This window comes from Octopus sinensis, linkage group LG2 (genome assembly GCF_006345805.1).
Source record: "Octopus sinensis linkage group LG2, ASM634580v1, whole genome shotgun sequence".
Classification (NCBI taxonomy): Eukaryota; Metazoa; Mollusca; class Cephalopoda; order Octopoda; family Octopodidae; genus Octopus; species Octopus sinensis.
In genome coordinates, this window is record NC_042998.1 from 61,869,072 (window position 1) to 61,886,245 (window position 17,174).

General features: G+C 41.5%; 1 protein-coding gene across 1 annotated transcript in view; it reads right to left on the bottom strand.

The window, feature by feature from the left end:
* The window catches only part of LOC115232356 (dnaJ homolog subfamily C member 8), a 54,404-nt gene that overhangs the window by 6,223 nt on the left and 31,007 nt on the right, over positions 1 to 17,174 (bottom strand). Inside the window, exons 5-7 of the mRNA XM_029802195.2 lie at positions 8,578 to 8,672; positions 5,296 to 5,361; positions 1,574 to 1,665 (exon numbers count right to left, since the gene is read on the bottom strand). Coding sequence (XP_029658055.1) covers positions 1,574 to 1,665; positions 5,296 to 5,361; positions 8,578 to 8,672 — 253 coding nt within the window. The remainder of the gene's footprint in view (positions 1 to 1,573; positions 1,666 to 5,295; positions 5,362 to 8,577; positions 8,673 to 17,174) is intronic.

The window sequence follows — 17,174 nt, forward strand, 5'->3', positions numbered from 1 at the left end:
CACATAAAAGCATTGGTGTGGGTGCTGGTGCCATGTACAAAGCACCCAGTACACTCTGTAAAGTGGTTGGTGCTAGGAAGGGCATCCAGCCATAGAAACCAAGCCAAAACAGACTAGTGTGGACCCAGCCCATGCCGGTTCTTGTCAAACTGTCCAAACCTACGTCCATATGGAAAACGGACATTGAATTTGACGATGATGATAAACCAACATACAATTCTTGCTGATAAGAACAAAGATTCAAAATGTTACTGTAATATATAAGGTAGGACAAATGACATATTCAAAGACGGAAGGTTTGTGTTCCATAAGCAGCCTTTAACTTTTTCCCAACAAGGGGTTTTTTTTAAATCTAATATTCTACAAGAGTCTTGGTCATTGCCTCGATGAGGCCCAACACTCAAAAGGAACTCAACCACTTTGCCTTCAATGATAATATCCTTTTTAATATAGGCACAAGGCCTGAAATTGTGAAGGAGAGGATTAGTCAACTACTTTGACCCCTGTTGTCAACTGGTACTTATTTGATCAATCCTGAAAGGATGAAAGGTGACCCCAGTGGTATCTGAACTCAGACCATAAAGCCAGACAAAATGCTTATAGGCAATTCTGCCAGCACACCACCTTAACAAAAACAACAATAATAATAATAATCAGTGTACCCTGGACGTTACTGTCTGCAAGTCCGAGAGCTCATGGGACCAGTTACCCAGTTTCTATGGCACCTAAAAGACAGGGATCACAGCATCCCCTACAGCTGAGTGGACTGGGGCAACACAAAGTGTTTGACTGGAGAACACAATACACCACCTGGTCCAGGAATTGAAACCACAATCAAGTGATTGTGAGTGCAACACCCTAACCACTAGGTCACATGCTTTTACACAACGATAATAAAATAATAACAATGATAATAATAATCCTTTCTACTGTAGGCACAAGGCCTGAAATATTGGAGTTGGGGGAGTCAATCACATCAACTCTAGTACTTGACTGGTACTTGTTTTATCGACTCTGAAAGGACGAAAGGTAAAGTCGACCCTAGCAGAGTTTGAACTCAGAACATAGTGATGGGCAAAACATCACTAAGCATTTTGCCCAGCGTGCAAACGATTCTGCCTGCTCACCACCTTAATAATAATAATATTAATAATAATAATAATAATAATAATAATAATAATAAATAATAATAATAAATGCCCTGATGTTATTTAGCTAATAATAATAATAATAATAATAATAATAATAATAGTAATATAGTAATAATAATAATAATATTAATAATAATTATAATTATTATTATTATTATTATTTCAAATTTTTGCCACAAGGGCAGCTTGTGGGATGAGGGAATGAGTCGATTACATCAACCTGTGTTCCACTGGTGCTTATTTTATGAACCTCAAAAGGATGAAAGCCAAAGTCGACCTTGGCAGGATTTGAACTCAGAATGTGACAGGTGAATACCACTAAACATTTCATCCAGCATGCTAACAATTCTGCCAGCTCACTGCCTTAATAATAATAACAATAACAATAATAATAATAATAATAATGATATAGGAAACTTTACCTTTCATGCATTTCTTTGGCTTCTTTCTCTTGACGCAATCGCTCTAAGTCAGCAAATAGTTTACAAGTCTGCACATATACTGCATGTTTATGCTACAAATGGAGAATTACAAGTGAAAAATATAAGTACATGCTGTAGAATTATATTAAGAAAATATAATTACATGTAGAATATAGGCACAGGAATGGCTGTGTGGTAAGAAGCTTGCTTCCTAACCACATGGTTCTGGGTTCAGTCCCACTGCATGGCAGGCACCTTGGGCAAGTATCTTCTGCTATAGCCTCAGGCTAACCAAAGCCTTGTGAGTGGATTTGGTAGGTGGAAACTGAAAGAAGCTTGTATGTATGTGTGTGTGTATATATATAATATATATATATATATATATATATGAAATCGATCAATGGAAATTGCAGATGTGTTACCAGTGCCGGTGGCATGTTGAAACTCTACTTGTGAAGACCTGTTGAGGCAAGTGAGGATCAGAATCGAAATCGATCAATGGAAATTGCAGATGTGTTACCAGTGCCGGTGGCTAGTAAGAGAACCTTCCGTTTCGCGACCGTTGCCAGCGCCGCCCCGACTGGCCTCGTGCCGGTGGCACGTAAAAAGCACCATCCGTTTGTGTCCGTTGCCAGCCTCGACCGGCCCTCGTGCCGGTGGCACATAAAAAGCACCATCCGTTCGTGGCCGTTTGCCAGCTCTGTCTGGCACCTGTGCGGGTGGCACGTAAAAAGCACCCACTACACTCACGGAGTGGTTGGCGTTAGGAAGGGCATCTAGCCGTTGAAACACTGCCAGATTTGACTGGGCCTGATGAAGCCTTCTGGCTTCACAGACCCCAGTAGAACCGTCCAACCCATGCTAGCATGGAAAAACGGACGCTAAACTGATGATGATGATATATATATAATATATATATATATATATATATATATATATATATAATAGATATATATATATATATCTATGTATGTATAACTTTGTGTGTGTGTGTGTGTGTGTCTGTCTGTCCTCCCTCCATCACTTGACAACCAATGTTGGTGTGTTTATGTTCCCATAATTTAGCAGTTCAGCAGAAGAGACCAACAGAATAAATACTAGGCTTACAAAGAATAAGTCCTGGGGTCAATTTGTTTGACTAATGGCAGTGCTCCAGCATGGCCACAGTCAAATGACTGAAACAAGTAAAAGAATAATATTTCATTATCACCATTATGGTCATCGTTATTGCTGTCATCAACACCCCACCGTTTTATATCTGCTCTTTGCAGGCTGCAAGGGTTGAATAAAACTTACTGAGGCACAAGTCTACAGCTGGATGTCCTCTCTGTCACCAGCTCTTATCTTTTATCTTTTGTAGCCCAAAGTACCATGCAGTGATGGAACCCGAAATCATACAGTTGCAAAGTAAACTGCGTGGATTTTAAATACAAATATAAAAGAGCAATACAGGGGACTTTCACACTAGAAAAGAAAGCAGATGTATGATAATGAGGATTTCAGAACAACTTCTGTCACATTCCAAGGAGAAAAACTAGAAGTAGTTGGCAGCTTCCATTACCTAGGTGACCAAGTCAGTAGCAGGGGTGGATGCTCTGAACGAGTAGCTGCTAGAATAAGAATAGCCTGGGCAAAGTTCAGAGAGCTCCTACCCCTGCTAGTGACAAAGGGCCTCTCGCTCAGAGAAAAAAGGTAGACTGCATGACGTGTATGAACAGCCATGCTACATGGCAGTGAAGCATAGGCCATGACTGCTGAGGACATGCGTAAGCTTGTATTGAATGAAGCCAGTATGCTCCGATGGATGTGTAATGTCAGTGTGCATACACAACAGAGTGCAGGCACCTTGAGAGAAAAGTTGGACCTAAGAAGCATCAGATGTGGTGTGCAAGAGAGACAACTGTGCTGGTATGGTCAGGTGGGGCAAATGGATGAGGACAGCTGTGTGAAAAAGTGTCACACCCTAGCAGTTAAGAGAATCTGTGGAAGAGGTAGACCAAGGAAGACCTGGGATGAGGTGGTGAAGCACGGCCTTCAAACATTGGGCCTCAGCGAGGCAATGACTAGTGACCAAGAGTTTTGGAAATATGCTGTGCTTGAGAAGACCTGGCAAGCCAAGTGAGACCATAACCTGTGGCCTATGCCAGCAGTGTAACCAGCCTACTTATGCGTACCTTTCTTTCGTTGAACACTAAACTTTGCTTGCGAAGACCTGTTAAGGCAAGTGAAATCACAATCAAAATCAAATTCGCTGATGTGACTGAAGACAGCACTGCCTGACTGGCACCCATGCCAGGGGAACGTTAAAAGCACCATTCAAGCGCGATCGTTGCCAAGTCCACTGACTGGCTCCTGTGCCAGTGACACATAAAAGGCACCATTCGAGTGTGATCGTTACCAGCATTACCTTACTGGCACGTGAAAAACAACATTCGAGCAAGGTTGTTGCCAGTGCCACTGGACTGGCTCCTGTACAGGTGGCACATAAAAACCACCATTTGAGCATGGCCATCGCCAGTACTGCCTGACTGGCCCTCATGCCAGTGACACATAAAAGCTCCCACTACACTCTTGGAGTGGTTGGTGTTAGGAAGGGCATCCAGCTGTAGAAACTGCCAGATCAGATTGGAGCCTGGTGCAGCCATCTGGCTCACCAGTCCTCAGTCAAACTGTCCAACCCATGCCAGCATGGAAAGCAGACATTAAATGATGATAATGATGATGATGATATGAAATTCTATGATTCTTTTTGATTGAGGTAAAGAGAAAAACTTGCAAATAACTATTATTACAGAGAAAGTGAAAAAACAAGAGTACAGAAAAGATAAGAGAAAACATGGGAAGAAATGGTGAGATCAGATCTTAAAATGTTGGACTTTGGACGGGAAACCATGGAAGTATGAAGTCAGTCAAAATTCGTTATAGAGTAGATTCAAGGAAGAGATTCAATACTTGGGAACAAAGAATCAAAAGGACAAATTCTTCAAAGAGATGCACAGTATGTAAGGCAAAAGGGAAATGTAAGGAAACTAGATACTGTTGTTCACAATGTGTCATGCCACTGTGTGTGGTTCCCTGTTTTAAACTCTACCACACTAAAGTCAATTTTTGAATTCACATGATTGTAAATATATGAAGTTGATCCGACTTGTGCTGTCCAGTGATCTTATTCAGGAATAATATCGCATGAGCTTCCTGCACAGGTATAAAGTCTAGGTAAATAAACAGTACTTGCATTAAAGTGGATGACATAAATATAGGCCAAACGTTATCTTGCACCAAGTGCTGACCTCAATTGGCGCAATTACCATTGCCATATGCAGGCAACCGAATGAATCACTGCTGTAAACTGGTTAAAGCAGTTGATGTAAATATATGCCAAACCATTACTGTCAATGCAACCTAGTGGCTTGATGAAAAAAAAAAACCGTTCTCAAGGGGTTAATAAGGTTTGAGCTTAGCTTAGTTTTCATGGGTGATGAGTGACTGAGATGATTACAACACTCCACCAAAATGGAACACTAGTCCATCACAGGGTTAACTTCCAAGGTGTGAACTGAACTCTTTTACATCTGAGTGGACTGGAGCAACATAAAATGAAATGTTTTGCTCTAGAACACATTATCTTATGAGTGTGACTTAAATACCCCAACCACTAAGCTACTTGCATTCATCTGGGAAAGATAATGAGAAAAATGAAAAAAAAAAAAAAGAGTACAAACTTTATTAATGTCATCATCAACTATAGGTTTGCCTTCTTTCTTTAACTGTTTCCTTTTCTGTTTAGTCTGCAAATAGAAATTAAAAAACAAAATAAATGAAACATCGGCTGATGAAGAAGTCATTCAATAAAACAAGATATTCAGGTTTGCTATTTGTTTTCTTTCATCATTTAATGGCCACTTTTACAGGCTTGCATGAGTCAGATAAAATTTAAGGCAGGTTTCCAACAACTGGACGCCTTTCATATTTCCAACACTCACCTATTTCCCTGTATCCAGACATGTTTTTCTTGAAAAATTGGAAATAAACATCACGATATGATGAAAATACATGTTTACAACCACGATGTCAAGACACACAAACACACATGCATATACAAAAATCTTTTATATTTTACTTGTTTCAGTCATTAGAGTAGGGCCATACTGGGGTAACCCCAGTACTTTGTTTTCTTTAAAGCCTGGTACTTATTGTATCAGCTACTTGTTGCTGAACCACTAAGCTTGGGGGCCATAAACACACCAACACCGTTAAATGGTGATGGGAACAACCACAAAGACACACAAAGACGTGTCATCATCATCATCATCATTTAGCGTCCGTTGTCCATGCTGGGGTGGGTTGGATGGTTTGACCAGTGCTGGTAAGCTGGAAGGTTGCACCAGACTCCAGTCTGATTTGGCATGGTTTTCTATGATTGGATGCCCTTCCTAATGCCAACCACTCAGAGTGTAAATGGGTGCTTTTACGTGCCACTGGCACAGGAGCCAATTTGCGTGACACCGGTATCTGCCATTACTGCGATTTTGCTCAGCTTGATGGGTCTTCTTCTCAAACACGACGTAATGCCGAATGCCTTGGTCATTGCTTCCATGAGGCGCAACACTCAAAAGGAACTCATCCAGTTTGCCTCCCTGAGGCCCAATGCTTGTAAGAAACTTGGCCACTTTGCCTCCGTGTGTATGTATGTATGTATGTATGTATGTATGTGTGTGTGTGTATGTATATATATATATATATATATATATATATATATATAATTCCGGGTAGAGGTTGGGGTCCACCAAGGTTCAGTCCTCAGCCCCCTCCTATTTATCATAGTCCTCCAGGCAATAACGGAAGAATTTAAGACAGGATGCCCCTGGGAGCTCCTCTATGCTGATGACCTTGCTCTAATTGCTGAGTCACTATCAGAACTGGAGGAGAAGTTTCAGGTGTGGAAACAAGGATTAGAATCGAAGGGCCTTAGAATCAACCTAGCCAAAACCAAAGTCCTAATAAGTAGGATGGTGGACCAACCACAAACGACTTCAGGTAGATGGCCCTGCTCAATCTGTAAAAAAGGTGTAGGTAGAAACTCTATAAGGTGCACCAAGTGTAAGCTATGGACACATAAGAGGTGCAGCAACGTCAAAGGTAGGCTAACTGGGAAGATAGTTTTCGTATGTGGCAGATGCTCAGGAGAAATAAACACTGGAAATGTGCAGAGACCAACTTCTACCACGTTCCAGGGAGACAAACTAGAAGTAGTTGATAGCTTCCGCTACCTAGGAGACCAAGTTAGTAGCGGGGATGGGTGTGCTGAAAGTGTAACTGCTAGAGTAAGAATAGCCTGGGCAAAGTTTAGAGAGACATAAAAACACCATCCGAGCGTGGCCGTTCGCCAGCTTCGTCTGGCACCTGTGTCGGTGGCACATAAAAAACACCATCCGAGCGTGGCCGTTCGCCAGCCTCGTCTGGCACCTGTGTCGGTGGCACATAAAATCACCCACTACACTCTCGGAGTGGTTGGCGTTAGGAAGGGCATCCAGCTGTAGAAACACTGCCAGATCTGACTGGCCTGGTGCAGCCTTCGGGCTCCCCAGACCCCAGTTGAACCGTCCAACCCATGCTAGCATGGAAAGCGGACGTTAAATGATGATGATGATGATGATGATGATATAAGATGGGCTCTGTTCTGTTTCCCTCTACCAGATCTACTCGGCAAAAGTAGATGACACTTGCTCAAGATGAGACACAGTGGGATTGAACCTGAACTCATGTGGTTGGGAAGCAAGCTTCTTATCACATAGTCAAGCCTGCACCTAACATATTTGCTCTTTTTGATCTAAGGCATGCATGGCCAACCTGTGGAATGCAGCCCTCAACAAGTTTCTAGGTTACTAATTTGCAGCATAACCTAAGAGTAGCAACAACTCAAATTCTATCTAATATTGAAAATATGGTAAAGAATGTGACAGTGCAAAAATCGCACTGATACAGATAATGAAATTTGTTCTTTAATAAAATATCGATGATTTTTTTTTTTTTTACCTCAATATTTTAAACTATAATTTATTTACACAAGCAATCATTATTATTATCATTATGAAATAATGAAAGAGATTCCAGCTTAATGTAAACTTCCATACTAAGACAAATAAAATTAAGAAGAACTGCAAAAAATTCAGTGTAAAGTGGGCAAGTAATATTTCATGCGTATGTGTTTTATCAGGCAGCCCTCTTCTTGGAAACGGTATGATGCAGCCCCCAGTTGACGAAAAGTTGCAAGTAAAAGACATCCAAGGTTCAGTACAGTGGGACAGAACCTGATACCACATGGCTGGAAAGCAAGCTTCACAACCACACAGTCAATGTCTCTAAGATTGGTTACGGGAAACAGAGGGAGATGTTAATATCCTCAAACCAAAGACCAGACCCTAATATTTGCCAGCGAAGTGGTTTCAGCTAAACATACCTACAGTACTAGATAGTGGTGGTCATGGTGACAGTGTTATTTCAGTTAAACCATAGTAAGAACCAAACTAGAGACTGTTTAATTGTCAAAATATTAATAATCGTTTCTACTAAAGGCACAAAGCCTGAAATTTGGGGTCAAGGGGCTGGTCAGTTACATGCTAGCATGGGTTACACACACACACACATATATATATATATATATATATATATATATATATATATATATATATATATATATAAGATGGGCTTCTTTCAGTTTCCGCCTACCAAATCCACTCACAGGGAGGCTATAGTAAAGACATTTTGCCCAAGGTGAACCATGTGGTTGGTAAGCAAGCTACTTACCACACATCCACTTCTGTGTCTATTTAAGTACACAACTTTTAATTTTATCAACCCCAAAAGTAAGAAAGGTGAAGTCAATCTCGGTGGAATATGAACTCAGAATGTAAAGATGGTCGATATGCTGTTAAGCATTTTGCTCAGCATGTTAATGATTCTGCCAGCTCACCACCTTCACCAAAATTCTTAATAATATTTACCATTTCTTCAACTCTGGAAATTGCTTCATCAATGATTTCTCGACATCTTTTATAACCTTCTTCATTTTCAAGAGTCTTGTATGCTCTGTTCACAGCTGAAATAAATAGAGAATAATTTCAATGAGAGTAAAACACTCTTTCAAAAGATATAATAGAGTCGTTACAGACAGGGGCATAGCTAGGGTAAATGGCGCCCAGGGCAAGCAGCAAAATTGTACCCCTAACCCCAATGTTTTTTAATGGCTTAACTAGAAAATGATTTTGGCCAAACTTGCACCCCACCTCCAAGTGGCGCCCAGGGCATATGCCCTGTTTGCCCCACCCTAGTTATGCCCTGGTTACAGATGAAGATCAAGAAAAATAAAATCAAAGATGTCTAATTCACAAGCTTAATGTTTTACTGAAAGAAGAATTACATTTTATGTCATTGCTTCTTTGACAAATCAAACAAGTGTGTGTGTGTGTGTGTGTGTTTCTTTATAATTTAATCAAGTTCTTCACAGAATTCAAGGTGATCACTTAATGCAGAAGTTCTCAACTAGGGTCTATATGACCTTTGGGCCTCTATAAGATTCTGTTGTTAAAATTTTATACTTCTTTAAAACAAAACAAAATATTTTGATAATTTCTTTAATACAATCCCTAATAATATTTTACTCTTTTATTTATTTCAGTCATTTGACTACAGCCAAATCGACTCCAGAACTTATTCTTTGTAAGCCTAGTACTTATTCTATCGGTCACTTTTGCCGAACCGCTGAGATACGGGGACGTAAACACACCAGCATCGGTTGTCAAGCGATGCTGGTGACACACACACAAACACACACAAATTTATGTATATATGTATGTGTATATATATATATAGTTAAGGGGTATTCCATAAAGAATGTATTAGAGTACAAAATAGAGCTCGTTCACACTTAGAATTACCAGATACCCGGCGGTATTATGGTATACTATCAATTCTAGGTTTAGGCATTCTTCGTGTGTGAAAAATAAAAATGAAAGAATAGAGTCAAAAGTAAGAGATACACCTGGGTCCTAATATACAGTTAAACCATTAATTTAAATTTAAATCTTGTATATATGTGGATCTGTGTTGTATCGAAACATGTGTAGTGGTCATTAAACAGCTGTCCAATCGTACTCCCTTTTACTTTTGACTATTTATTCTTTCATTTATATATAATCATCATCATCATCATCGTTTAACGTCCGCTTTCCATGCTAGCATGGGTTGGACGGTTCAACTGGGGTCTGGCAAGCCCGAAGGCTGCACCAGGCCAGTCAGATCTGGCAGTGTTTCCACAGCTGGATGCCCTTCCTAATGCCAACCACTCCGAGAGTGTAGTGGGTGATTTTATGTGCCACCGACACAGGTGCCAGACGAGGCTGGCAGACGGCCACGCTCGGATGGTGTTTTTTATGTGCCACCGACACAGGTGCCAGACGAGGCTGGCAGACGGCCACGCTCAGATGGTGTTTTTTATGTCCCACCGACACAGGTGCCAGACGAGGCTGGCAGACGGCCACGCTCGGATGGTGTTTTCTTATGTGCCACCGACACAGGTGCCAGACGAGGCTGGCGAACGGCCACGCTCGGATGGTGTTTGTTACGTGCCCACAGCACAGAGGCCAGTCGATGCGGTACTGGCTACGGTCACGTTCGGATGGTTTTCTTATGTGCCACTGGCACTGGTACCACAAGGAAACAAATTCCATTGATGTTCATCTATTTTGATTTGGTTTGATTTGATTTGATTTTCACTTGCCTCAACAGGTCTTCACAAGTGTCACAAGAAGGAAGGTATGCACAGGTGGACTGACTACGTCCCGGGCCATGGGTTATGGCTTCACTAGTCTTGCCGGGTCTTCTCACGCACAGCATACTTCCATAGGTCTCGGTCTCTAGTCATTTCCATGGTGAGACCTAACATTCGAAGGTCGTGCTTCACCACCTCGTCCCAGGTTTTCCTGGGTCTACCTCTTCCACGGGTTCCCTCAACTGCTAGGGATTGGCACTTTCTCACACACCTATCTTCATCCATTCTCGCCACATGACCATACCAGCGCAATCGTCTCTCTTGCACACCACAACTGATGCTTCTTAGGTACAACATTTATACATATATATATACACATACACATATATATATACGATGGGCTGCTTTCAGTTTCCGCCTACCAAATCCACTCACAAGGAGGCTATAGCAAAGACATTTGCCCAAGGTGAACCATGTGGTTGGTAAGCAAGCTACTTACCACACAGCCACTTCTGTGCCTATTTAATATATTTAATTATAAAAATATGATAGGATTTTTTTAAACGTCAAATGGTTACAAGGGTCCAGCAGAATAAAATAGAAATCAAAGGGGTCCATAGGCAAAAAATTGTTCAGGTCAAGACAGTTTCAGAGACATTCTAAATATGTTAGTGAGTGTGTCTATCATCATCATCATCATCATCATTAACGTCCGCTTTCCATGCTAGCATGGGTTGGACGGTTCAACTGGGGTCTGGGGAGCCCGAAAGCTGCACCAGTCCAGTCAGATCTGGCAGTTTTTTCTACAGCTGGATGCCCTTCCTAACGCCAACCACTCCGAGAGTGTAGTGGGTGATTTTATGTGCCCCCGACACAGGTGCCAGACGAGGCTGGCAACGGCCACGCTCGGATGGTGTTTTTATGTGCCACCGACACAGGTGCCAGACGAGGCTGGCAGACGGCCACGCTCGGATGGTGTTTTTATGTGCCACCGACACAGGTGCCAGATGAGGCTGGCAAATGGCCACGATCGGATGGTGCTTGTTACGTGCCCACAGCACGGAGGCCAGTCGATGCGGTACTGGCTACGGCCACGTTCGGATGGTTTTGTGTGCCACGGGCACTGGTACCACAAAGATACAAATTCCATTGATGTTCATCTATTTTGATTTGTTTTGATTTTGATTTTCACTTGCCTCAACAGGTCTTCACAAGTGTCACAAGAAGGAAGGTATGCACAGGTGGAAGGTACGTCCCAGGTAGGTACGTCCCAGGAAGGTACGTCCCAGGAAGGTACGTCCCAGGTAGGGGCCATGGGTTATGGCCTGACTAGTCTTGCCGGGTCTTCGGATGGTGTTTTTATGTGCCACCGACACAGGTGCTAGATGAGGCTGGCGAACGGCCACGATCGGATGGTGTTTGTCATGTGCCCACCGCACTGACTACAGCACTGATGGATTTCTTGTGTGCCACAGGCACTGGTACCACAAGATACAAATTCCATTGATGTTCATCTATTTTGTCTATTTTGATTTGATTTGATTTGATTTTCACTTGCCTCAACCGGTCTTCGCAAGTGTCACAAAGAGGAAGGTATGCACAGGTGGACTGACTAGTCTTGCCGGGTCTTCGGAAGGTGTTTTTATGTGCCACCGACACAGGTGCCAGATGAGGCTGGCGAACGGCCATGATCGGATGGTGTTGTTACGGCCCACAGCACGGAGGCGGTCGATGCGGAACTGGCTACGGCCATGTTCGGATGGTTCTCATGTGTACCACCGGCACTGGTACCACAAAGATACAGATTCCATTGATGTTCATCTATTTTGATTTGTTTTGATTTTGATTTTGATTTTCACTTGCCTCAACAGGTCTTCACAAGTGTCACAAGAAGGAAGGTATGCACAGTGGACTGACTACGTCCCAGGTAGGGGCCATGGGTTATGGCCTGACTAGTCTTGCCGGGTCTTCGGATGGTGTTTTTATGTGCCACCGACACAGGTGCTAGATGAACTGGCGAACGGCCACGATCGGATGGTGTTTGTCATGTGCCCACAGCACGGAGGCCAGTCGATGCGGTACTGGCTACGGCCACTTTCGGATGTGCCCACAGCACGGAGGCCAGTCGATGCGGTACTGGCTACGGCCACTTTTGGATGGTTTTCTCTTGTGTGCCACCGGCACTGGTACCACAAAGATACAAATTCCATTGATGTTCATCTATTTTGATTTGTTTTGATTTTGATTTTGATTTTGATTTTCACTTGCCTCAACAGGCCTTCACAAGTATCACAAGGAGGAAGGTATGCACAGGTGGACTGACTACGTCCAGGTAGGGGCCATGGTTATGGCCTGACTAGTCTTGCCGGGTCTTCGGATGGTGTTTTTATGTGCCACCGACACAGGTGCTAGATGAGGCTGGCGAACGGCCACGACCGGATGGTGTTTGTTATGTGCCCACAGCACGATGGCCAGTGATGCGGTACTGACTACGGCCACGTTCGGATGGATTCTTGTGTGCCACCGGCACTGGTACCACAAGCGGTACTGACTACGGCCACGTTCGGATGGATTCTTGTGTGCCACCGGCACTGGTACCACAAAGATACAAATTCCATTGATGTTCATCTATTTTGATTTGTTTTGATTTTGATTTTCACTTGCCTCAACAGGTCTTCACAAGTTTCACAAGAAGGAAGGTATGTACAGGTGGACTGACTAGGTATATGTGTGTGGATATAAGTGTACCCATATAATGGGTATGTATGTCTCATTCGTACACAAATATGTGTTTAGTTACTATAGTGAACGCGTGTATGTGTGTGCATATAATCATTTCAGGCAACTCAGAGAATCTTTGCAATTTTGTACAAAGGTTCCCTGGAGAGTAAACTGAGAGGTTTTGAAGGATGTGGATCAATTTACTTTGTTTTCTTGGAAATACCCAGTATTTTGTGGCTTTTATGGAAACAAGTCATTACATAGCCTAACACATCATCATCATCATCATTGTTTAACCCTTTCGTTACTGCATTTATTTTGAGATGCTCTGTGTTTCTTTCAATTACTTAAAATATAACAAAGAATTTAGTAAAATAACTCAGTTATCATTCAGCTAGTATTAGGAACATAAATTGACTAAGGTTTGGTAGAAGATTTTAGTTCAAAACTTATGAAAACAAGACATTTGTACTCAGAGCCAGAACTAGTTTCGGCCAGGTTGGTAATGAAAGGGTTAATGTCTGCCTTCCATGCTGGCATGAACTGGACAGTTTGACAGGAGCTGGCCAGGCAGGAGCCTGCACCAGACTTCTGTGTCTGTTCTGGCAGGGCTTTTATGGCTGGATGCCCCTCTTAACACCAACCACCAAGCAGAGTGGACTGAGTGCTTTTTACAAGCACAGCCAAGGTCAGTTTTGGCAAGGTTTTTACAGCTGGATACCCTTCCAAATGCCAACCACTTTACATTGTGGACTAGATGCTTTTTATGTGTCATCAGCACTGGCAGGGTCACCAAGTAACTGGCAAAACAAAGATCCTTTGAGAGGGGAGGGGGCATTGGAGGAGGTGATCTTGCCTCAGATGATGAATGGTATAGTGAATGCAAATGAGAATCTATAGTCTGGATACAAGAGCTGTATGTTTTTTATTAATCTACTGTAGATGTTCTCGTCTACAATTTCAGACAATATATTCACATCCATCAAACCATTGACTGCTTCAGCCTTCCACAGTGCAAGACTTTTGTTCTTTGCCCCTTAGAACAATAACGTTGTGTTTACATGGGGTTACTGTTTTTAATGAAATGTTCCTCTAGTTTTCCTTATTTCAAAAGGTATAGATACATTTTAGTTATGGTGTATCTTTGGTAGGAATATCAGGACAATCCTGTCTGCAAATAGCTTCATAAATATGTTTGACAAGAATAGCAGGTCTCATGGTAAGATAGTCTCTTGTTGACATTCATTGACATATATGTGGTGCATTGTTGTAATAAACAAGACTTGCCCACCACAACAGAATTGATATCCTAAATCCAATGTATAATATAAAAAGCATTGGTGTTGAAGCTGGTGCTACATAAAAAACACAGGTATGGGTGCCACGTGAAAAACACCCAGTACACTCTGTAAAGTAGTTGGCATTTAGGAATGCCATTCAGCTGTAGAAACCATGCCAAAAAAGATTATGGAAACTGGTGCAGCCCTTGGCCTTACCATCTCCTGTCAAACCATCTAACCCATTCCAGCAATGGAAACAGACGTCAAATGATGATGATGATGATCTACTGATATGGGTGATATCTTCCACACCAATATGGTACATTCAACATTTTTTATCAACACAAAATTTTTAAGTGTCATTGTCTCTCTTATTAATCAGATATTATCTTCCGTTCCTGAATGCAAAGAAATGTGATCTATCTGGCACAGGTTCAGGAGGGACAACTCTCTCAGTCAATAGTGTTATTATCTTCTAGATAGCAGGATATACACACAGGATAAATTTCTGCTGATATGACAAGTGTTTCTCTTTCTAGTTTCCATTTAGTAAACTATTCCAGTTACATTTCAGTCACATAGACTCAGAGTACCTATCCAGTATGTATACCATCTTTCCTTTCTAATTATAAGAATTCTTCCAATGAATAAGGAGCTGGCTTCTAACAAAGAAACAAAGCTGCATCGTGCTAAGAAACATTGTAATTAAAATCCTTCTTGACATTTTAAAATTTAGACTTAAATCATTTAAGATTTCCCTGAGAAAGGTCTCTTTTTATGAAGACATTGCTTTCTTTCAGCCTGTAGTAAATAGTTTATAGATAAGAAACTAAGTTGTGGCTTATGCTCTCACACTATATTTTCATTCAATGTCTTGAGATCATCATCGTCAGCCTTCCATGCTAGTAGTCCCATGGGTGGGACTACTAACATGATCATATTTTAAAATTCCACTAAATGACTTGAAGCAACATATTTTTGATTCTAAAGCACAGCTTGTTATTTTAGCATCTAGTTTTACTATTCATCTGGATTCCTAAAGTGAAGTTATTTCATTACCTGCAATTCTTGCTCTCTCTACTACAAAACTACTAAATTAAATCTTTTTCTTTGCTTTGCAAGTTATTCGGTGACCTTACTAGTGCCAAAGTCATGAGAAAAAAAAGTATCTCCTACAGTCAATAAAGTGGTTGATGTTAGGAAGAGCATCCAGCTATAGAAACTATGCTGAAGTAGAAATAAAAAATTAAAAAAAACTGGTACTCTTTCAGTTACAACAGCAGGGGTTTCGGATGATCTGATCAATGGAACAGCCTGCTCAAGAAATTAGCATGCAGATTGCTCAGTACCCCACAGATACACATACCTTTGACATAAACCTCACAGGATGATTCAGCATGACAAGGAATGAGACAAGACTGGCTGTTTGTAACACAGGTACAACTCATCTTTGCTAGCTGAGTGGACTAGAGCAATGTGAAGTAAAGTGTCTTGCTCAAGAACACATTGTACTGCCAGGAACTGAACTCATGACCTTACAATTGTGAGCCAAGTACCCTAACCATTAAGCTATGTGCCTTCACTGTGCCAAAATAGACACTGGAGCTCAATGCAGTTCTCTAGCTTATTGAATCCTGTCAAACCATCCCACCCATGCCAGAATGGGAAGACAAACACATGATGATGATGATGATAATGATGATGGGTGACCCCTTCAGTCATGAATGACCATGGGACTGCACCTTGAAAGTTACCCTCTGAGGCACAAGTCCAGGCAAGGTTGTTTTATGGAAGACCAGCAGTTGCCCATGCATACCAGTATCATCCATGCCACCAGTGTCATCCAAGGGAAAAGCAAGGTCCGATACATCTCGGGACCAGTGACGTTGCAACTTATTTCTACAGCTGAGTTAACTAGAGCAATATGAAATAAAGTGTCTTGCTCAAGAACACAACATGCAGCCCAGTCCAGGAATCAAACTCGCAACCTCAGTCATAAGCTCAACGCTCTAACTGCTGAGCCATGATGATGATGAATATATATGTACCTTGAAAAGTTGTAATGCATGAAACAAGATGTAATAGTTCAAAATTCAATTGATATCACATGACTATATGACTCTTATCTCAGAATAAGAAGAGTGAATACAATTCTATATTTGAGAGATGAGGAATTATTTACATTTGATGGATATTTATCTCCATCTTCTTTGTTGTTAACACGTTTCAGCTGATTTACCCTCCAGCCTTCATCAGGTGTCCTGTGGAAATTTTGAACCCTGGTTCTCATTCCTAAGGTATTATTATTATTATTATTATTCAGGTCACTGCCTGGAATTGAACACGGACATATGGCGTAGTGGTTAAGAGCATGGGCTATTAACCCAAGATTCCAAGTTTGATTCCAGGCAGTAACCTTAATAATAATAATAATAAATATAATAACATCGGAAAAATACCTTAGGAATGAGAGCCCAGGTTCAAAATTCCCCCAGGACACCTGATGAAGGCTGGAGATTACATCAGCCGAAATGTTATGTTAACAACAAACAAGATGAGGACAAATATCCGTCAAATGTAAATAATGTAAGAAGAGTAAAGCTGAAACAAAGACAAACTAGAGACAAATTAGACAGACAATAATTTGAGACGGTCAGGTCTATAACATAAAAAGTGTTAACATTCAAACAACTAAATATAAATACTGTATTTGATGGCATAAAAGACTCACCACAATTTCAGCAGTACATATTCAGGAAAAAACGTTTTTAGTGCATTAAAGCACATGGGAGGCCCAATTTTGTACAGGGTGGGGCAAAGAGGAAGGACA